This window comes from Aedes albopictus, chromosome 3, assembly GCF_035046485.1.
Source record: "Aedes albopictus strain Foshan chromosome 3, AalbF5, whole genome shotgun sequence".
In the NCBI taxonomy this organism is placed as follows: domain Eukaryota; kingdom Metazoa; phylum Arthropoda; class Insecta; order Diptera; family Culicidae; genus Aedes; species Aedes albopictus.
In genome coordinates this window covers 269,973,753-269,998,159 of record NC_085138.1, presented here as the reverse complement: position 1 = coordinate 269,998,159, position 24,407 = coordinate 269,973,753, and the positions used below count along the sequence as shown (strand labels likewise).

The window sequence follows — 24,407 nt, the reverse complement described above, 5'->3', positions numbered from 1 at the left end:
TCCAGGAAAGCTTGGAATCAAGAATGACTCCAATGTACTTTACCTGTTCAGTCACATCGATTTCAGAATCAAAGAGACGCAAAGGTCGAACGCCATTACGGTTTTGCCTTTCCGTGAAAAGAACAATAGATGTTTTACTCGGATTAACCGAAAGGCCATATTGGCGACACCAACCCTCAACTACCTGAAGGGCGCTTTGCATCAGGTCGAAAAGGGTGCCCGAATAAAAAATACAGTAGAAAAACCGAACGTTGTATTGTAACAGTACTATTTAGAACCATATTTTTACAATAGACACCACTGTAAAAATAAAAATACAAAAACAATAAAATGTAATGTAGAACACCATACAGTAAATTGTAAATAAGATTTTTACAATATACTATACGGGTTGTTAAGTATCGTAACAATATAAAAAAATATTTTTCTCCATATATATTTTTTTGCAAAACCATACATTATATTGTAAATGAATTGTTATAAATACTGATACGTGGGTTTTAATAAACCGTACATTGTATGGTACACGCATGGTTTCAAACAACAAAATGTACCGTAAATATATTGTTTTTAATTGTAGTTTCACCACTGGTTATACATTTAATTAAATGGTTTTGGAATGGTTCTCTTTTGTTATGTTGTATGGGTTTACATTACATAAACCATGTAATGTTTTATTATCTTGTCATTTTCCTCCTGTTAATGGCATCTTAGGCTTACTAGCATTATGAGAATGCGCTTTGGGAATTCTCCAGAGCGTTTTGGATAACCCTTCATATATTGGATCGCCCACGTGCCACGTCCAAGTCTGAGTTGAGGTCTGAGTAGTCTCTGATTGCATTAACAGTTGAAGCTTAGGCTCCCATGTCCCACCAGCCAGATAACTGGGTTTTGCAAACTAATCATTATTTGTGGCAACACTTTGAGCGGCATGATGGAACTATGCCTAGCGCGCTAAGTGTTATTAGACCACTAATGTAGTTGCATGAAGTGGGTGACGAGGTACATAAGTATCATTACAGCGTGCTTAACCGTTATTGCAATATTGAGGCACCAGTTTGACTAAAGTTTGAAATACATAACTCTTGAGATAACTGTCAAGTTCGATTCAAATATAAGTTAGGTTAAAAAGCGAACCCGCAGACGAACCTATATTAAAAGTCATTTCAGTATTCAGTCCAGTCCATATGTTAAAGATGGCTCTACGTCAAAGATAAAGTTTGTTAATCGCATTTGATTCGATTGTGGTCGAAGGCAAGTTCACATGAGAGAAGAGGAGAAAACTCCCCTAAATGCAAGTACAGAAAGAATAGTGTTGAACTCATCCACTGATTTACGGTAATCTGACCTGCATCTTTCCGGGTTGGCCTACATTCGTATTTCTCTCATCGCACTCTACACACCTAGCCCGCCATATGTCTTGGACCCCTGCTTGGACCTGCAGTTCTTAGAACATCTGGTTTACCACTGATTTCAACATGTTATTGACTTTAAATTGATGTTTCAACTTATTCACTTTTTTCTCTTTCCTTTCCTTTGCATAAAAAAAAATCACAAACATCAACAAAACAAAGCACGGAAAAAATCTTAAACTGAATAAATCTGGTGTTCGATTTGAATAGGTCGAATCTGCGTAGGAATCATAGCAAACATACGACCTATTCAAATCGAACACCAGAAATAATTAAAAATTCACGGAAAAATGTTTCGGAAAAGTGAATGGTTCAAACACAAACGAAGATTCGTCTGTGGTTCAAACGTAAGAAAAACAGAATAATATATTGTTACATAAAAATGCAATGTAAATGTATAGTATAGCGAACCATTTCATTACAATACACTTTATTGTAGCTGGTACACTGTATGGTGCAGAAATGGTTTTCACCATACACCCTATGGTTAGTTTTTATCCGGGTGCTCTGATGCACATACCAACTAACAATGTTAGGTAGTCGTCGGCAAAACCATAAGTAGGAAAACCGCCATTATTGAGTTGCCCCAATAGCGTATCTGCTACGAGATTCCACAAAAGCGGTGATAAGACTCCCCCTTGGGGGCATCCACAATCACTCAATTTCCTAATCCCTGCTAGACGCAATGTCGAAAAGAGATATCGGTTTTTGAACATTTGGTGAATCTAATTGGAAATCATTGGAGATATACCATGACTCCGTGCGGCTTCCAATATGGCATCGAAAGGCACGTTGTCAAAGGCACCCTCGATATCTAAAGAAAACACCCAGACAAGACTGCTTTTGAGCGAATGCTTTCTCGATATCGTAAACAACCTTGTGTAAAAGAGTCACAGTGGACTTACCAGATTGGTAGGCATGTTGGTTCACATGAAGAGGCACGTTGGCCAGATGAACATCACGGATGTGATGATTCACAATGCGTTCAAAGCATTTCAGAAGAAAAGAGGTCAAACTGATAGGTCTGAAACTCTTTGCTTCTTCATACGACGCACGACCCACTTTTGGAATAAACTTTACAGTAATATCCCACCAGGATTTGGGAATATACCCTGTAGCAAAACTGCAAACAAGGAGTTTTTTCAAAACGTGTTTGAAATAATCAAATGTCAGTCAGATTTCAATTAATGTCAATTTAAAAAAAAATTAACGTTTGATTTTTTTTAAATTATTTTTCTGTAGAAAGCTGACTTCTAGCCTCATTATTTGCGAAGCAGCCCAGGATGGCTAAATCTGTATACCTATTTTTTTTTTCTTGAATAACACAGCGTAACAAAAATTAACTTTTGGTCTGTCTCAAAAGCAAACTTATGTGTCTCTGACATATTTTGGGTCGCTGAATCCGAATCCTCAGATTTGATCCAGCACGTCACAATTTTGAGCTATACCTCAATTTATAGGGCAAAATATGGCATTTTGGGCTTTTTTGACTGCCAGCCATTAAGCATGAAAATATTTTTTCGAGCAATCAAAGGGTAAATTGGTCAATTAACATCTATATTATGAACTCATGCAACATATTTTGTTTTATCCAATCGAATTTGATAGTTTTAGGCGATTTTTGTTAGGTTCGATATTTCCCATACAAGCCACCCTCCAAAAATTGCATGCAAGTTTACATACTGACATAAAATGCTTAAATCTATCAACTTTGATTTGGTAAAACGAAATATTTTGCATCAGTCTTTAATATAGATGTTAATTGACCAATTTACCTTTTGATTGTTCGAAAAAGAAACTTCCATGCCTAATGGCTGACAGTAAAAATAAGTCCAAAATTCCATATTTTGCCCTATAAATTGAGGTATGGCTCAAAATTGTGACGTGCTGGAGCAAATCTGAGCCCGGATTTGGATTCAGCGGCCCAAAATCTGTCAGGAACACATAAGTTTGCTCTTGAGACAAAAAAATGTTGCGCTGTGTAATTCTTTTTATTTTTAATAATTATTATTTTTATTTATATTCGATTTTTAAAACAACCAAAACTAAATATTTTTTGAGATTTTAGATTTCAGGTACAAGTACAGGTTCCAATGAAAAAACTAGGCATAATGTTTTTCCTGCATCCACCTATACTTCTCTAAAATGTAGTAGAAAGGATTGTACGACATTTCCCCGAAAACCAGTTCCTCGAATACAGTTTTCTCGAAAGTTTTTTCCCCGAATGTACCATTTCCCCGAAAAAAATATGTTATTTGTCATTTAACATTTATCCCAATACACAACTAGGAAGGTCCGGTCATTAGGCCAAAGTACGCTTAGCCAAATGATGTCAGGCCGAAGTACTTTAAGCCGACTGAGTTGCTAAGCTGAGATTTATAAAGTCGAATGGGTCAATAAAAACAATTAACGCCGTCTTCAGCCAGATGCTGTACAGACTGAACTTTACAAATACGAGACAACGGACGACACATGAAACCCCCAGTGGTCCAGAGGAGAATTTTTCGTTTGACGAAGAGTTTTCACCAACTGGGGCGGGAATCGAACCCACACTCAGAGGTTTACGAAACGTCTAGATGACTGACGCATCAAAATGTATGACACTTCAACTTAATTATCCAGTACCATCTTTTTGGCCTGTTTGAAAACCTTTTTTATTGTAAATTTTCCCTTCTATCAAACGTAGGCTGTTCTTTCAAGTTGAACTATTGACTTAATCATCAGTGTTTTGACTGCTGCTGTATTTATTTTTTTTCTGTTTTTGTGTCCAACTGTTCTAGTATCTATAGGCGTTATAGTAGAAATCTATATTAGAGATTCTCCCTGCTTTCATTATATACTGTTCTTTTAAAATATTTTCGGCAGTCTAAATACTAACATATTCTTATTAATTTAAAATGCTACTTCGATCATGATTGATTCATTGATTCAAGAAAAAAAACTGAAGAGTGCTTAGCTTCAAATCTATTTGCCAAACAAATTTAGTTTCATTGTCTTTTCGTTTTGAAACCTGGTAATACACATTAAAATTGTGCTCTAAAAGACTCCTTTTGAAAGCAAGTACGTATCATCCCAAGTAACAATTTCAATTCATTTTAGATTTGATTATTTTTATGGAAGCTTTATCACAGCATGACCAATTCATGGAACATTTGTAGTTGTTTTTATCAAGAGAAAACAATCTTCGTTCGTTTTCGGTTTTTAAGTTATCTTCAATTTAATTTTAAATTTCGCGCATAAAACAACTGAATGTACAAAAGCATTAAATCTTATAATAAGTTTTAAGACGTATTTGAAGTTATTTTCAACACATAACATCAACATATTTTATTAAAAGTTTATGCTTCGTTTATTCAAGTGCATTTCATCTGACTAATCCTCCTTTAAAAACTTCTTGAAGCCTTCTATTCTTGAGGTAGAGCCATTACTCTGGAACAAGAACTATGCGAAATAATAATAAGACAACGAACTATTTTTCAATCCAAATAATGAATGTAACAAATTGGTTGAAAAATCGCGTTCTCATGCAAATATAAACACATAAACATTTTTGCTCACTGATAATTTAGCCATTCTTGTGCTAAAAAGTAATCTTTTCAACGAAATAATGATTTTACGGCCAATCAAAAATCCGAGTAGTTGGCTGCAGTCTTCCTGCCTTCAACCAGTACCTCATACAGGCCACAGCTGTGCGAATCGAAAATGAAATGGGTACTTACTGTAACTCTGCTGAAGCTCATGCCAAATAGCGTAATTTCAGTAAGTTGCACGTCAAGAATTGGCACATCTTGACGCGAAACACCGCGAAATGTACTGAGACAACTTTCTAGCATCGAAAACGTAAACAAACAATTGTCAAAGGCTGTTACTCTTGAATTAAACGAAAAAGTTTCATTTAAGACGAACAAATCTGCCTTAAGATCATAACTAGTAAAAACAATCTTCAATAAAGGCTGTAGCTTTCATGCAAGGTGACTTGGTTCCATCATTGTTTTGAGGGCTTTGGATAAAAAGTAATAACAATTGATGGCGGCTGCATGAGTTTTGTTCGCTTGGAACGGCAGCCATGTTTAGATAGAATTGAAAAAGTGGCGTAGCCTTTTGTTTTTATAGGAAATTTACGTCTTCGTATATTAATGATTGATATTATTTTTGGGGCGCTTTGTTATTTTCGTATGTTTTGGGCGGCATATCAACGAAAAAGTTGGTATGGCACGGAAAATTTTGATTCCCTGTCATCAATGATCTGTCAGGAAATTTTAATGCTTTAGTCATTTCAATTTGATGAAAATTAATTTGCAGTTCAATTAACATTGCATCCATGAAACAAAACTTGTTTGCATCTGCATAATGCTTACGTAAAAGATTTCATTTATTATGCACTGTTGACACTTTGAGAAAGACAGCTAAAAGATCAACATGCCTCAAGCTATTCTTGTTAAGTTTCATGAAGTTCTTATAATCAATCATCAGTGCAAGTACATAAATACAACTAGTTTCAAAGAAGTCTTCAAAAGCAGCTTTGAAGATCTCCTGAAGAGTGGGCCAGATTAGTGTTATGGATGTTTTATGCCTATTTTATCTCAGATTTGCAGAACAAAGAGCTTTATTGCTAAGTTTTATTATTCTATCTTAGAAATTACTTCAGGATTGCAACAAAAGTATAATTGTTACTTGGGATATGCGTCGAAAGGGCGTCTTCACCGATTGAATATTAAAAATTAAAAAATAACACGAAAGAACTGCCTACGAATGAAACAAGGGAAAATTATGATGAGTATGTTCTTAGTTGAGTGTCATATCATTTTCAATCAGTACATCAGAAAATAACGACCCATGTTCAGAAGAAAATCAATCCTCATAGCATCATTAATATCATTTTATCTAGAAGAATGATAATAGGGAATGCACAATATCAATGGGGTGTGAAAGTTTCCATAAACTGAATATTTAAAACTGAATCGATTTAAAAATTTTGTATAATCGTAGAAACTCTAAGGAGGTAAAAATAATGATTAGCCTTTCTACACTTCGAAAGAGAGTAATCAGTTTTGTAAATTTTGATTCCGCCCTGGTACAAGATTTATTCTTAAGCCTACACATCGGCACACTTTGTACTCAGGGTCACTTTCCGTTATTTCATTTCAATGACTAGTTCGGACAGTGGAATTAATCAAGTAATAAGACACCAGTACAAAAATAGTATTACGAATATTTTGAATCCATTCGGGGAGACGGTTCGTTCGGGGAATCGTTTTTCGGGGAACTGGTTTTCGGGGAAATGTCGTACAACCGCAGAAAGTAGACTAAAGTAGCTAAAGAGTAGTCTAAAAACTACTGGTATCGTAGAAGGAAAAGCATTGAAAAGGGTCTGTCCATAAACTACGTAGACTTTAATGGGGGAGGGGGGGGGGGCACAAAACTCAATAAAGTGAGAAGGAGGGGGGTTTGCCAAAATTGAGTCTACGTAGTTTATGGACAGCGCCAAAATCCAGAAAGGTTATATTACTTGAAGCGCAACTTAAGGACAAACGTGTTAGAAACCCAAAATGGTCGCCACAATGGCCGACTTCGGCACCTACTCACGATTTCAAGCGCACAAATCTCGTCGTAAACAAAACTAGCGCACCTGATATTTTTATTTAAAGCTTATGACAAGTGAGCAAGAACAGACTAATAAAATTCACTGTTGTTTGAAGCATGCTTCTTGAGATTTGTGCGTCTGAAATTCTGATGCACTGTTGGAGCGGGATTTCAAGACGTTTGTTTTTAAGCGATTGCACGATTTTAACTATCACGTGCATCATCCCTTTCCTAGCTTAATACTGTGAAAGAAATTGGCTGGCCCATATAGCCGAGGCGGTAAACGCACGGGTATTCAGCATGACCATGCTGAGGGTGACGGGTTCGATTCCCGGTTGGTCCAGGATCTTTTCGTAAAGGAAATTTCCTTGACTTCCTTGGGCATAGAGTATCTTCGTGCCTGCCACACGATATACGCATGCAAAATGGTCATTGGCAGAGGAAGCTCTCAGTTAATAACTGTGGAAGTGCTCATAGAACACTAAGCTGAGAAGCAGGCTTTGTCCCAGTGAGGACGTTACGCCAAGAAGAAGAAGAAGAGAAATTGGCTGGCTTGTAAAGTAGGCCTTATTTTGTAAAAATAGCAAATGTTAAAAAGTTCGTTATGAAAATGATCGTTTTAGCTAAAAAAATATTTTGCTAAAATTATACACACTTAATCCCACACTCGATGTTCGGTACTTTTTTTCGCGGATTTATTCGTCAAAACTACAAAATTGCTGAACACTCGGTATTTTTCTCGAACCTCTACTGAATACTGCAACAAACATTGCTGACGACGGCAGTTGTTAAAAATTATATGCTGTGTACGGCAACATTTGTTGCTGATATGTTCAGCACACCTGAGTTCTCTCCTGCAGTGAACAGGTTCGGTAAAAATTGTTACTGATCAATCAGCAATCTTGAATTTTTTTACTGAAATGTCGTCATTCGATTACCGAACAAACTGCTATTCTGAGCAGAGCTGTCAAACAGTTAGAACTTACGCCATCTTTTTTTATTTCCGCGCTGTGATAGTGAAAAATCAAACGAAAGTATTACGGGTGTGAAAATGGACTGCATTTTCGAGCATACTGGCAGCGTACTACCAGTGAGATGTAGGCGTACATAATAAACTGTAAGTACTTCAATTTTCATGTTCTTTTTATTTGTAGAAGATGAAAAACAAAAGCAGTATCGGCCGGCGTCAGATTCCCGAAGATTCAGGAGGCTCGATAGATCAGAACAGAATCCACTGAACTCACAAGCTTTTATTATAAATTATACTTAATTGTGCAGTTTATAAAGAAATTGATTTCATCATTATGAAACAACACTAATCTATGATTGCTGGAGCTCATTAATAAATCCCAAAAAAAAAACAACCGTACCTCGCCAAAAAAAGTACTGGGTTGTCCAGCTATCGACCCAAAAAGTGCGTATGGTTTTACCGAACTGTTTTCAAAAAAATGCTGAGCTGTCGTCATACTATAGCAAACGCTTCGGTAATTTTTGACAGTTCGTTGAAGTGCCGTGATTACTGAGTGCTCAGTAATCGTTTCAATTACCGAAATGATCACCGAGCGCTTAGCTGTTCTAATCTCGTCACAAATATTGCTGATTTCGGTAAACAAAACTTAGTGTGTAAGGCCGGATCTTAAGGCTTAATGGTTCTTCAAGGGCCTAAAGTTCTCAAAAATTGTGTGGGGCTTAAAACATAAATTTTCTTTTGACGAATAAATACGCCATTCTACTGAAACCGAAGATTTTAGTCTGAAAATGTGCTTAGAATTGCGATATCTCTACTCATTTTTTTTCATGGTTCATGGATTTTAGTAGAATAGTGTCTTTTTTCGTCGACAAAAATTATGTTCTGTAGCCTGATATAATTATAATTTTTCATAACATTATGCTTTTTAAAGGGCCACATAGCCTTGAGATATGACTTCAAATTTTGACACAATATTTTTTACAACTTTCAGCATTTCCAACTTTTACAAAATAATGGACGGCCTATTGTAAAAGCGCAAGCGTAATTCCTGACCCCAGTAGGCATTATGCCTCCTACAATTTTTCAGCACACAATCGGTAACACTTTTTGAATTATTCATTCAAATAAGAAATTTTGATTTGACCTGTCTTAAAATTGCCAACGTAGAATTACGTCTCAGTTTGTCTTACACGAGCAAACAATCAACACGTTATGGCAGTAGCCACCTCAGTTCGAAAGTTTTAAATCGGATCCAAACAATAAGATAAACAAACTGTTTAACTTTCTCTTTGGTTGACCCACCGTCACCGTCAATTTCGGTAGAGCCCGAAGGCCAATCTGTACGTTCTCAACTAAAGTGGACGATTGGATGACCGAGGTACAGAGAATTCATTCCCGTTTATAAAAGCAAAAAAAAAAACAATAAATAAAAAATGAAAAACTTTGTCGTTTGTGTCAAAAAGATTATATCACCGCATGCAATTCACTTGTTTGTTCCATTCCTGAATGTAAGTGACCACCACTTGACTTGGGACGCTTTCCTCCAGCTGATGGTGACTGGTTTTTGCATTTATTTTTTATGCCTGTCAAGATAATCTGCTATTGTTAAATTGTTGTATTATTTCATAGCTCAAAGGCGATTGTTGCTAAAACGGATGAGAATCTTTGTAGTTTGAAGTTTTGATTATATTGATATGTTGCTGACCTGGTGTAATGGTAAAAGCACATGTCGTTCACGCGAAGATCAAATCCCATTCCCATCAAACTTGCAAAGTTTGAGTTTTCCTTTCTAGCATGGGTCCCGGAATGAACTAAGGTGGGTATCGAACCTTTACTCCAAGACTTACAAAACGCGTTGACTGCTCTAACTGCATCACCAATTCTCATTCAATGGACGAGTTCTTACATATTTATATTTACCGGTATCGATCACTTTCTCCCTACAAACTAAACGTAGGTTACTCAAAAGTCAAATAACATACAAAAAAAAAAAATCAAAAAAAAAAATAAAAATAAAAATAAAACAAAATGCAAAAAGTTTAATACTTCTACTTTTATACTCGGAAATATTTATTACGACTGACTCATTGATTTATCTGTTTCTTGAAGATTTTCTAAATCTAAGCTAAGCAAAAAACAAAAGTTATTGAAACTTACTTTACACCAGTCCGTTGCCTCAGCCCAACCGCATCTAAACCCCTGTGAAAAAAAATGATATTTCCCAACTTTAAACCCTCAACAAAAAGAAACTTACGCCAAGCAGATTCCCTTCGTTGCGGGTATCAAGATTTCATCCCGAAAACCATTGTTATCGCCGGCTTCGAAGCATACCGAGAAGTACTCCGAACTGGAAACCTTCAAAGTTGAACCGAGGGATATCAGTGTTGTTTCGGATTTTTTTTCATATTTGTTCGTCCGGTATGAGCAACGGATTCGTTGTGAGATTTCCCATGATGTCGATGTGAGTTTTTTTTTGTGAGGTTGTTTCCATCCGTGCGGCGGATTGCATGCAGTTGGGGAAGTTTTGGATAATTTATTTTGACAGTATGGTGGTTGCCGCAGAGTTTTGTTTTGTTCGCCATCGTTCAACCGGAATGCAATTTGGGGTCGGAAGTTCATGCAAAAGAAAAAGAGAGAAAACAATGGGATGAGTTCATTTATTATCCTAGACATATTTAATTTGCATTATTTGCTTCTAATTTGGTTTGTTAAAACTGTGATTTTGTTTTTATGTTTATATAAGTAACCGTTAAGTTCAAGGATACGACTGTATTGTGTTCATCGGACACACAGACGCAGTTTCCTTTTTTCGGCTATGACTTCGAATCAACCATATAATTTTCGGGTCAGCTAATTAACTCGGGTGTGTGTTAACATTTTGCCACTTTTCCTCATCCAGAGCAACTAGCGAGAGCAACCATGCGTTTACGTTTTATGTATGCTGTTCTTTGATATGTCCACCCATCATTTTGGGTAAATTTTTAGCGCCAATACTTAAATGACTACTAGACTGGGTCAACAAAGTCGATTTTTAGGAACAAAGCTTTTTCGATTCCTTTAGCGTCTAAAACAACTGTGCAAAATTTAGGAGCATTAGGTTGCACCCCCGGATTCCGCATTACGATTGAAATTTGTATGGTATTTGGTATGCGAAACGTGCTTTCTTGCATTTTTCTCGAAAATTTATATTTTTATTTTATTTTTAATGACGTTGAAGTACAGCTTAGGATATGCCGAAAAACTTTGCTGAAGACCGCAAAGTGATCCAACATTTGTGAAAAAAGTTATAACGTACAGATTGCCCGGTGATGCTTAACATTTCCCATGTAAAGGAATTACATCAATAATAAAATCTCTTTTGGCCTAAGTTACCAAGCTAATATTTTTTTTCACAAGCTGCGGAACACTTTGCGGTCTTCGGCAAAGTTTTTCGACATATCCTAGGCTATACTTTAACGTCATTAGTTAGATCATTTTCGACAAAAAAATCAACTTATGAGAAAAATACAAAAAAGTATGTTTTCCCATACTACTTCCATACAAATTTCAATCACAATGCGGCATACGGGGACGCAACAAACCGCTTCCAAATTTTGCACAGTTGTTTCGGACGCTAATACAGATTGAAAAAGCTTTGTTCGGGTTGATGCGATTAAATTGATTTTTTTTTTCCATAAACGTTGATCCACTCTAATAACGACAGATGATTTGATTCTCTTGGAATTTAACCACTTTTTGGCTAATGAACGGCAATACTTGAAAACTATCGACGCAGAAAATATTGTGACGCCAACTTCGACTCTACCCAACTAACGCGAAGTCGTATATGATGTTGAATATAAAGATAAGCCGGGGAAGTTTTTCGGTTTCGCAGTCACCAAACGCAATCAAACGACTAAACATCGCTCTATATCTGACGTTTTGGTGTTTTTTGCCAATTTAAACAATAATTTACCCATCTGTACATATTATGTACGTTGAGTTATTTGAAAACCATAATTTATCACACGGATTGACTATACACACGAAAACCTCTTTTTATTTTTATGCACTTTTAATTCATGCACCTTTTTTATGTCCTGCACAAAAAGAGGGAATGCTACTCAGAGCCAATATTGTGCATAAGAATATTTAATAATGACGGGAACAATTGCAACGGTGGCTAGGGAGTGTTTATAGAGGATAGCAAAGGACGGTTACAGGGGCATTTCAGGGGTTACAGCGGGATACCAGGAGATAGCGGTGGTCAGAGGGGTTTTTCGACGGGTTTTGTAGGCGTTACAGGTACGTTTACGGGGGATTCCGAAGGTCTTGCGTACGTTACATGGGGTCCGAGTGGGTTTCCGAAACCCCTTTCGGAGACATTTTAAAAAGTTTCAGAGCATCTTAGGCTGGTTTGAGAGGCGTTGCGGAGGCTTTTTTGGGTTTTGGGGAGATTCCAAAAGCATTTCAGAACATTTTAGGTGCGAGTCAGAGGCGTTATGCAGGCGTTTTCGGGGATTCCGGAAGGTATCAGATGCGTTACATGGGGCCGAAAGGGATAAAGGGGGATTTTGGAGGCATTTCTGGAAGTTTCAGAGCATTTTCGACTTGCTTCATCGGCGTTACGGAAGCATTACGGAGGAGTTTCCGGAAGTATTGGAGCGTAGGGGGTTTCGGGGGTTTCGGAGCGGGTTTTAAGGGGGATTTAAGAAGCATTTCAGGAAGTTTCAGGGCATTTTCGGCTGGATTCAGAGGCGTTATGAAAGCGTTACGGATGATTTTTCGGGGATTTGGGAGCCTCTCAGATGCGTTACATGGGGTTCGAAGGGGCTTAAGGGGGATTTTATAGGCATTTCAGGAAGTTTCAGAGGATTTTTAGCGATCCCATAACAATACTTATTGAAACGCCCCTGAAATACCCTTTGATTTAAAGGCGTTCTTGAAACCTCCTTATATGACCCTGACCTAAAATGCCTCGAAACGCCCCTGAAACTCCCAAAAAAAGGTTCCTGAGATCCCATGAATTGCCATTAAAGCCCCTTAATACTACATATTAAAATTCCTCTGAATTCCGAGTAATTCCATTGAAACGCCAACAAATGTAGACAGAACGCTCATAAAATGATCCTTAAATCTCCTGAAACAACCCCTTAAAACACCCCTGAGGCCCCTTGGAACTGCATTTTTTGGGCTCTTTGGGAACTTTCTGGAAACCCCCTTAGCCCCACTTCAAATACCCAGGAGCAAAACCCTCTGTGGCGAACTAGATTCCCTCATCAAAGCCCAAACTTAATTTTTGCATAAATTTCCCTCTTTTCATGCCTTTTTTGATTTATGCACATTTTTATTTTTTTCAGTCCCAGCCATGTGCATAAAAAGAGTATTACCGAAAATTTACACTTTAAGAGAGTCGTTTTCGAGCATCTACCGCTACTGTAGTTATCTGTCGTTATGTACGTTGAAGGATTGTTTCGCAGTTGTTTCTCCACCTTGACATAACCTTGACATTGTTCAACGTATCGGTCTGTTTGAGACTTTCTTCCGGGACTTAGTCATTTGAGTAAAATTCCGCTGCAAATTACACAGCACAACATTGTTTTGGCACAAGAGCAAACTTAAGTGTCTCTGACAGATTTTGGGCCGCTGAATCCGAACCCGATTTGCTCCAATACGTCACAATTTTGAGCCATACCTCAATTTTTTTTTTAATTTGGATGTTAATTGACCAATTTACATACCCTTTGATTACTTAAAAAATATTTTCATGCCTATTTTACCCTATAAATTGAGGTATAGCTCCACATTGTGACGTGCTAGAGCAAATCTGAGTTCCATATAAAACTTCAAGTCGATTGCGAACTACCGATTTTTTTTATTTAACAGGGCTTTATTTGGGTCCATTTGCAACCATTTGTGATAAATCGGGATAGAATACACGGTCTAATGAGTTGGCTGAACGGGCTCGTTTAGAAGTTAACTTTCAATGTTAACTTCTTTTCCCGATCAGCCTAGAAAGCTGTGTAGTGTCGGTAGTGGTTGTCTCAATTGGTTAAGAATAACACTACGGACCACCTGTTCCGGGGGTAAAAGACCACCAAACAGGGAACCCCAATCCAAGGTGTCAGGCGATCCGTGCTGATGGATGAATATTTAAGGGGGTTTAAAATATGCTCGATCTTTAACGGAGCCCGTAACGTAGGTAGATCGCCTAAAGTCCCGGGTTTTTCTTTGTTGTCCTGGGACTAAACTAGAAGCAAGACTTGGATGGGGCTAGAGTTCCGATGCATGGATAAATATCATTACTAACGTTTTGTTTTTCCCAGAATTTAAATAGATTGCGTTTGATTAGGGGCGTTCTTTCACTGGGATTTAAATCTCTATGATAACGGGACCTTTTCATCACAATCGATTTCTTGCACCTCTGGGATAACAAAACAGGAACTGTACAGAAATCGATGCTTTATTGCCTCTCAATGACAATGGAGTAGTACGACATGCACTAAATACTAAGGATGCGGGTAATACCACAAAAGATATAAATACTGGTCGCAATGGCTCACCCGAACAGAAAAAAAGAGTCATCGTCTCCCGGTGGTTTGAGACAGGATATTGGATTTCAAGTTACAAAAGCTTAACATGTTTGACACTAGCACCATCTAGCAGTTTAATGTCGAGACTATATTTCTAGACTCCTAGTTCTGCACCTGTTGAACTATTTTGTGGAAAGCGGCATCCTGCTTGTTAATCAAAGTTTTGAAATATTTTTCTTTGACCTATGCGCCACCCAGTAAATAAATTCCGAACCAAGGTCTTTCTTACCAGTTAGTTCTAAATCCACTGAATAACTTTGCAACGACATGCTTATAGCAATTTATGTATTTAGATACATGATATTGAAAGTTTATGACTATACGGCCACCTCGCAAGCTAAGACCTTTATGTAGCCGAAAACGACATTGTTCTAACTAGTCGGCATTTTTTTTTTTTTTAAATAAAGCACCCCTGCCATTCAGAATCACAAATTAGAAAAAAATTTCGGGAAGTTGTGATGTCAATATTTCAATCCATCGAAAAACAAATAAATACTATACGAGTTTAAATGCTTTGTCAAAGGTGAAATAAAAGAACTTTGAGTATCTCTTGCTGAGACCGGCCCACTATTTACACTTGTCTGGTAAAAAAAACCATCTTGCCAAAATTTGAAGTCCATAACACAAGGCTAAGTGGTCCCCCACGGGGCCTAAAGTTCTCAAAAATTGTGTGCGACACAAAAACATGACATTTTTTTTCGATGAAAAAAAAAATACACCATTTTACTGACATAAAGGGCCAAAAATGAGCTCAGAATTTCTTTTCGTTTCTGAGTTGTGGACGAAAAACTCTCTCTCTCTCTCTTCTTGGCGTAACGTCCTCATGGGACAAAGCCTGCTTCTCAGCTTAGTGTTCTATGAGCACTTCCACAGTTATTAACTGAGAGCTTCCTCTGCCAATGACCATTTTGCATGCGTATATCGTGTGGCAGGCACGAAGATACTCTATGCCCAAGGAAGTCAAGGAAATTTCCTTTACGAAATATCCTGGACCGACCGGGAATCGAACCCGTCACCCTCAGCATGGTCGTGCTGAATATCCGTGCGTTTACCGCCTCGGCTATATGGGCCCAAACATCTGTTTGACACTAATGAAAATTCAATCGAGTAAAACCAGATGTTAGAGCATTAGTTGGTTTTTTGGGAAAATATTGAACTCTGTGTAAATACTAGCGGCTTAAGCTGCATTGTGGCTTGTTTTCCAAATCATAGCTTCATTCGAGAAACGTGCGAAAAACTTAATATGCAATGGAAACCTGTTTTATTGTTAACAAGAGATAAAAAGAAACAGATGGATTCAATTTGTTGTTCAGAAGTTCGACAGATTGCAACACTGCAAATGTTACGCATAGGAGCTTATTCTTATGTCTACCCTTCCTCCGATTAGGTTGAGACAGGATTGATTCATGTGTGCAAATAAAGTTTGTTTCAATCGTTCCCAAAACAACTATTAAACTCAATCACAAGAGAAGAAATCAAAAAAGTTTCAAAAGCTACAAATCCAGAAAACTCATAGTAGGTAGAACCAAAGAAAAAGCTTCCACAAAAAAACTGCAACTTACTTGACTTCTTGTCAGGACCGGTTTTTTGCGTTCGCGATGCAAAAACGACGAGGACTTCTTCTTGAGCGACGCGGTCGTAGATAGCGACTTGCTCTTGGGAAAAGATGGGGAAGACAAGCAGCAGGTTTGATTGGAATTCTCGTTACTGGTGCTGCTGGTTGTACTTTCGCCACATGTCGCAGCACCGGGCCCTTCTCCGGCATCCACCACAATGCCATCATTAGTCCCGGTGGGGCAATTTCCGTCGCCGTTGTCGTAAGCAGGATTTATGCAGCCCCCGTCACTGTCACTCAAGCCGATGAGTGCACTACCGGAGGTCGTCGCCACCAGCAGCCCCGTCGGTTCCTTACCCTGTGGGGACACCGCCGTATCACCTGGACTCGGACCTTCGGTGCTGCTCTGGTAGCAAATGCTGTTTGCCGGCACTCGACTGCCACCGTAACCGATCGATCCCGACGCGGATGCTATTGATGCATTGGACGTATCCGAGTTGTCACTCTGTGGTTCGGTTTCGTGTCGAGCGGAATGCCGCGAGGGGATGGCCCATTGCCAGCCAATAGTGACGATGAAAAATGAGGTTTCGATTTTTTTTGCGATATTTGAGAAATTCATGTTGCAGAAAAAGTCATTGCAATCATCCATAACACACACGAAAGCATTCACGAGAGAAGAGAAAGAGAACAAGAGCATGAGGAGAAGGGTTGTAGAGGTTTGCTAAAATCATCGGCCGCATGTGATTTGAAACTTGTTCGAATAAACTACTAATGAGGTTATTTGCTAACTACGACACCTAAAGCAATAGGCTGGAACGATAGGCGTGGGTGAAAGCATGAAAGGGTGATGAACAGTGATTAAATTAGCTAAACACATTATTTTCAACAGAAAATTAATATAATTGTGTGGCTTTGCATTTAATGCCGTATTCGGAGAAACACATTACAATTTCAACATGAACTGTACCTTATCAACAACTGCATGGGTTTTTATAGTACATAATATAGAATTTAATACCAAAGAAGCATAAGAGATTGTATACCGTCTACCCCCGTTGGTTTGACCGCATTTGATCTGAACATTCTTTTTAATTTGACCCCCTCTAATCTGCACATCGTTAAAAATGGTTCAAACGTCATACTGCTCATGGAACGGGGTGAAACGGAACCCAGAATCAAAACAAAACAGCAAAAAGGGTTACCATCAGTGTGTTTTTCGATGCCCACAGGGTTACTATAAGTTCAAATTAAAAATGAATCTCGTTGGTTTACATGAGGTGTCGTCAAACCAACGGGGGTAGACGGTAGTTACAATACACGATATTGAATAACGTATTTTAGTCAAATCTATGTCAAAAGATCGAAAGTACATAAGGTTGAAAGAGGTCGAGCAGACAAAAGGTCGAAGGGCAAAATTGTGAGGTGGTGGAGCGGACCTGGTTGAATGGTTAGAACACGTGACTATCACGCCGAGGACCTGGAATCAAATCCCACTCCCGACATACTCACAAAATGTGAGTTCTTCCTTCGGAAGGGAAGTAAAGGTCCCGAGATGAGCTAGCCGATGGTTAAAAATCTCGTTAATACAGAAAAAAAATGTGAGGTGCAAAATGTCATATTTATTTTCTAAAGTCTTTTTATGTTTTGACCTTCTGTCTTTCCGCCTTTTGTCTTTCAACCTTTTCCGACCTTTTGTTCTTCACAGTTTAATACCGTCGTTGGGAGTGAGAATGGGTCAAAAAAGGATACTTAAAGAATGTTTGTTAAATAACATATACAATTGAAGTCGGAATAACTTTTTATTTGGTATGTATACTCTTCCATGTGGTAATGATAGTTTAACGAGAAAGTATCACATTATATGAATTGCTTACTAAACTACAAATGAATGAAAATTGACCCAATCTCACCCCTTAGAGGGGGTGAGAATGGGTCAAAGTATTCGAAATCGCCTATCCAAGAATATAAGTTAATTTTATTGATCATTTCTAGCAAACCTACTTAAAATACAATGTAACCAAGACGAATAAAAACTTAGGTAATTTTAAAAGATGATTAATCCACCTAAAAGGGCTAATACAACCGAAAAAATGGTTGAAATTTGATAAAATAAAGTTTGTACGTTGTATCGCCATTTTTAGCCACCATCCTCCTCTAAAGTTTCAATCTCCATGACAGGAGGGGGGATTACAACGAGGGAGGGGCGCATTGAAAGATTGATTTAAAAAAATGATATTTTTAGTATACTGCATAAGACATGTTTAACCAAATCCTCCGTTATAAACTCTTATGATCATTGGCCTCTAGCAAATCACTCCGTCTCAAGTTAGAGGGTCGTTTAAATATTATGTTACACAACATTTCACATTATAAGACCCTCTCCCACAATAACATTTAAACGGATTTGTTAATAAATTTTGTATTAGTTCTAGCACAACGGTAGACTTATTCTTCTGTACAAGCGCATGGGTTTATTGTTATAAATGATTTTAGGCACTCCCGTTTGACACTTCTTCGACATATTTTCGAAAAAAAAAGCGTGCTTTTATGAAGATACGGTAAACATAGCACCTCTCTAACGTCAAATGGAGACTGGATAACAAGTTAAATTTTTAGTTATTCTATTGTGCACTCAATAACTTGCTTGACCCAATCTCACCCCCATTCTTAAAATTTAGACATTGGGTCGAAAATAATGAATTTTTAAATAAAACGAGCAATGACACCCCGCTTTTTTCATTGCATCAACCAGGTAATACCTACAGCTAACCACATATAAGAAAATTTATGGTTAGGTACTTGTGTGCAACATTACGATGGAGAATTTTTTTCAGAGTGATTCACTAGTAGTTTCATCATATAAGTTTAGCCACAAATTTAACAAAAAAAAACATTATTGCTAAACATCTTATTCTGCACCATGACGTGTAAAAACATCTCCTGTTTGAAATAAGATAAAGTTTTAAACATAAATTTGCGATAGTTGATGAGCTATTTCAAATTTTATGTTTCTACGTTTTGACCCAATCTCACCCCCCAGACCCATTGTCACCCCCATCGACGGTATATGAAATGGACGCCTTGACAAAGGTCAAAATAGTGACCGTAACGTTGAAGAATATCTAGACGAACATTTGGAAAGGGCCTATCTGCCTATCTGGTTTAACCCTAAATCCCCCCCGTGGCTACGCCAGTGGTAGTAACAAAACCATAATGAAACTCTCTTGGAGTAGCAATGGAAGCGACTTATCCAGAAAATGTGGTCGCAACCAATTAGTACAGTTTCCTTAGTTTGTTAAGCAGAGACGCCTGAATACGCAAAGTTTGCGAATGAACACTCAAAAGTGCAAAGAAGGTCAAATGGAGACTCCTCATCTGACACATGCCAATCAGTCAACTCATGTCAAATTCTGCTCATGCAGAGTTGGGTTAGGTGCAATTCTATGTTAGGTTATCCATGAACTATACTACCTAAGTATTCCATCAAACTGAAGCATCTCAAATTAATGTTTGAGCTACTTCAGATGATATAATCATCGTAGCAATACTGCCGAATATCAGCGAAAAGATGCTGAAAACAAAAGCTTGCTTGAAGGCATCCATAAGGAAAGGTTGAAACATACCGTTAACGTCATTGTAAAATATAGCATGCTCGAGGCACGACGCTTCATTTATAATGAAAGAAGAAAAACTGGGTTCACAAGCTAACCTATACAAAAGTAACCCTACGAATATAAACTTTTTGAAGTAGAGCCACTTGGGCTACACACGCTTTTAATGCTGAAAATTGATCTGAGGTTTCCTAGCCATAGCCACTACCCAAACTAGACAGGATTACACTCTTCACAATCACAACACAAAAAGGAAACATCAACGACAAACCAAATTGGTGTCAATTGAAACACGCCAATGGCGAAAACGCATTAAGCGAAACCATATAGGTAGTAATGTAAGCTAATTTACAACATTTGAATAATCCCGTCCTTATTTGGCCTCAAATTTGAGACTTAAGAAGGGCAACTGATTATTTCAGAGAAACGCAAGGTCCACTGCACTATTGCTCCGGTTAGCACAGTAAGGGCAACATACTGTGGAGGACGCCCTAATTCGCCACAGGCTCCGTTTGTGGTTAGGTTTTTATAAGACCCCCCTAACCATTCATTCTTTGGCACGGTAAGCATAAAGCCGCATAACACCATGAATTAGGGGTCATCTGTTTAGTGGACTCTTATAACTGGATCAGGCGATCCGTAATGTTATTCTTAGCCAATTCAGATAATCGCTACCGACACTACACAGCTATATAGGGCCTATATTATAGGCTTATCGGAAAAAGAAGTTAATGACAGACTTGTTAGAATCCCAAAATGGCCGCCACAATGGCCGACTTCGGCACCTATTCGCGATTTCGAGCGCACAAATCTCTTCGTAAACAAAATCAGCGCACCTGATCTTCTTATTTTAAGCGTATTACAAGTGAGCAAGAACTGAATAATAAAATGCACTGTTGTTTGAAGCTTGCTTCTTGAAATTTGTGCGTCTGAAGCTCTGATGCACTGTTGAAGCGGGACTTCAAGACGTTTGTCCTTAACATTGATGGTCAACTTCCAAATGAATCCGACCAGCCCAGAAACTGGGCTAGCTTCCCGGAAAATAATCCTGCATGGTTGGAGTCTTTCACAGGCATGCCGATGTCGATTAGCCGCTCTTAACTGGAGAACAGACGCTTCTCTGTTAGCCTGCGGCTAAAGTTCCTATTGGGGCTGGTTACCTGATCTTCCCTAGGGTTGCTCGGAACTCGGTCAGTGCAGCGTGGAGGGTTGTAGGACAAAAGTTCGAAGGTCAAATGCTCGATGATTGAAAGGTCGAAGGGTCAAAAAGTCGAAGGATAAAAAGGTCTTTTTCTTCTTCTTCTTTTGTGGCTCTACGTCCCCACTGGGACTTGGCCTCTGGGGGGCGCTCAAAACGCTTGAAGGGAAAACTTGGCCAAATGTATGCAGAAATTTTAAGTTTACGAATTTTACCGCTAGGTGGCGCTGTAAGCGTTCAATAATCAAACCCTTCGGTATTATTGTAGGTGACTATAAGCCAGAGAACTTTGTCGAAGACCGCGAAGTGATCCGACGGCTGTGAAAAAAGTTATACCCTAGGCAAAGTGAGGCAAAGTTTTGAGATATCAATTAGGTATTGATATTATTCCTTTACATGTATTGAAAAAATAACAATAAAGCTTATCCTCACTTTTCCTAGGGTATAACTTTTTCCACAGGCGTTGGACCACCTTGCGGTCTTGGACAAAGTTGTTTGGCATATAGTCACCTACAATAATACCAAAGGGTTTGATTATTGAGCGCTTACAGCGCCACCTAGCGGCAAAATTCGAAAACTTAAAATTTCTGCATACATTTGGCCAAGTTTTCCCATACAAACTTCAAGCGTTTTGGGCGCCCCTTAGCCCCTCAACCGATTTTGCTCAAATTTTGAACGTAGCTTCTGGGAGTCCAAAACAACTGATTGAGGAGGTAAGACTTGGCATTTTTCGAAATTTTTGTTTTTCATATAAGTGTGGGCCACCTTAATAGACAGCTTTACTCTTAAAAAAGGCCAAATAAAGCAGACCGAAACGTCGGGCAATGCAAATTTAATTGCTTGAATTCCCTAGACTGAGAAAGCCAGGATCTCCATAAAAAATAACTAGGGCAAAAGTTCGAAAGGTGGAAAGGTCGAACTGAAAAAATAACTGATCGAAAATAATTTTAAATCCTTTTTGTCGTCTTTCTTTTTATAGCTGTGTGCGTTGAAGATGCACACGGTGCCCAAATGTACTGCAAACGCGGTAACCCAGTGTTTTCAAAGGCAACTTAGCAAACATAGTGAATATCACCGCCAAACTGGGATTCAAAAGCTCCTGCTGACATCGGGTTACTTGCTAGAAAATCTCACCACATTTGGTGCTTCCGCATTTGATATTTGAGTTTTGAATGCACACAGCAATACTTTACGTTCTTATTGCAGCTTGGCCGGCATCTTTTAAACTTAGTGCACTTCCAAGAGTCTGCTCTATCTGTTGCTGGTCAGAGATTACATGAAAAATGGGTCATGCGCTCAGGAGCAACGGTAGAAGCAGAAATTCGAAATGCTTGTAACGCCCTGTTTAAATGTTGGTCTTATTCAATGAAAGGCTTTCTTTGTGTTAACTTGTTTATTGTATAACAAGCGCTATGATACAATATACCCAAGAATCCGACAAAGTTTTGCATTCGGAAAGGGAAATCAATCCCTATATATGGGCTTTGTGTAATAGTTTAACTTATATTGTTTATTGATTATGAGTGACGCAATACGAAATATGCTTAAGACGAACATCATCGTGCTGAAGGAACTTGAATAAACTAGAAATCCGCTTCTTGTACCTAAAGGGTGTCTTCGATAAAACTGGCACACAGAAAATATTGTTTAACTTTTGATTGCGTCCGCCAAAATAGCTAATTTTTTGACCATGAATAGTATATTATGTGAAGCCAATACCATAAAATTTTCATTAAAATCGGTTTAGTATTGGCGCAGATATTGTCGATATCATAAAATGAGATTTTAGAAAATTTGGCCACCCATTTCAAAAAATTGCGTGGGCTATAACTTTTTTGTTACCTTATCAAAACATTTGAAAATTTCACTCGATATTCTTAACATAGTATCAATTAAGTGATAAAAATTTGATCGAAATCGGTTCAGTACTTTTTCTAGTAAATATCCAAAGCTCAAATCGCTTCACGATAAATTTTAGGTACTTTTTGACCATTTTTAGTTCCGTGGGCACTATTTTGACTGTAGAACTGATAGCACTGTCCCGAATTTTATAAAATTTTGACAGTGTAAAATTGTTGTGTTAAACTTTTTAAAGTGAAAATTTCAACCATTTTTGTTGAGTACTTTCAAAGTAAGAGCAGTTTGAATTACACACCAAAAACCACATCTGCTTATTGTGACATAGTGCGACATATATGACTATAACTTTTTAACGGTATAATCAAATTGAAACTTGCGGAGCGGACCTGGTGTGGTGGTTAGAACACTTGACTATCACGCCGAGGACCTGGGATCGAATCCCACTCCCGACATACTCACAAAATGTGGGTTCTTCCTTCGGAAGGGAAGTAAAACGTGGGTCCCGAGATGAACCAGCCTAGGGTTAAAAATCTCGTTAATACAGACAAAAAAAAAAAAAAAAATTAAACTTCTACATACATACTTTACGTACCGTGATTTCGGGTGAAATTGACCAGTGGGGTGAAATTGATCGATGTAAGGGCAATTCTTATTTGTTAAAAATAAAGCTTTGAACTTAAAACAATTTGTAGAAAATGGCCATCATTTGGCTCAAGGGTTATTGAATGATGAGTTTACATGTTTTACAGCTAATTAGTCACATATTTCTGTATTAAGGTGAAACGGGATGCCGTGTTATTTTCCCTATCTTACCTCTCTTTCTAACAATTTGCCTCGCGATTTTGAAGATGGTAATCTCGAGTTCCATCGCACTGAAGATGCTGAAAACCAATCAGCATATGCACTGCAAGTGAGCATACACAATGATAGGTTTTTGTTGCAAAATATGAAGTAGAATCTGAGATTACCATCTTAGTAGCAACAGAGCAATGGCGGATATTTCCTCGACCGTCCCGTTCGCCCTTAAATATAATATTTTCCGAAACTGCGTGTTTGGCGAATATCAAAGACACTTTTAAACTTTTGTTACAGTAGCTGTATTAAACATGGAATAAAGCCTGCCAAGTGTTCGCTAAACCCGATTTCGTCATCAAAAGTTCTATAAATATTAATATTTTTGCCTAAATTTGTACTTTTCCTAAAGTAATGGCATGTTTAGTATGAAAATTGCATACTTTTTTGGCGTTTTCTTGAGATTTATTTAACTTAAAATTTAAATAATCAAGAATTTACTAAACTTGTAAAAGTTTTACAAAGCTTTTCGCATTCTGGGGTGGTTAATTCGGATGGAAAATTTATTTTCAGCACTTACAAAGACATTTCACTGACTGATCAATTTCACCCCGAAACTGAAATTTCTGATTTTTTCGTTTAAATGATATTTATTGCAATAAAACGATTTGCAGTAAAAGTTTCAACCTTGTTGACTGAAGAAACCCGTGGACGTACTTATTTTAAAGCATTGAGTTTGACCATATCGATAACTATTCAAAAATTAAAAGCCAAAAACTGTGAAAAGTGATCAATTTCATCCGAAATCACGGTACATGAAAATTTTCATTGAAATCGGTTCAGTATTTTTGGCA

At 37.9% G+C, this 24,407-nt stretch overlaps 1 protein-coding gene across 7 annotated transcripts in view; it reads right to left on the bottom strand.

The window, feature by feature from the left end:
* LOC109433210 (pleckstrin homology domain-containing family G member 5) overlaps positions 1 to 24,407 on the bottom strand; it is a 446,136-nt gene that overhangs the window by 34,359 nt on the left and 387,370 nt on the right. For 5 of the 7 annotated variants that reach the window (XM_062860795.1, XM_062860798.1, XM_062860796.1 and 2 more), the window contains exons 4-5: positions 16,100 to 16,597; positions 10,220 to 10,320 (exon numbers count right to left, since the gene is read on the bottom strand). In XM_062860795.1, the coding sequence (XP_062716779.1) occupies positions 10,220 to 10,320; positions 16,100 to 16,597 (599 nt within the window). The remainder of the gene's footprint in view (positions 1 to 10,219; positions 10,321 to 16,099; positions 16,598 to 24,407) is intronic. The other 2 variants (XM_062860800.1, XM_062860801.1) reach the window with 1 other exon arrangement.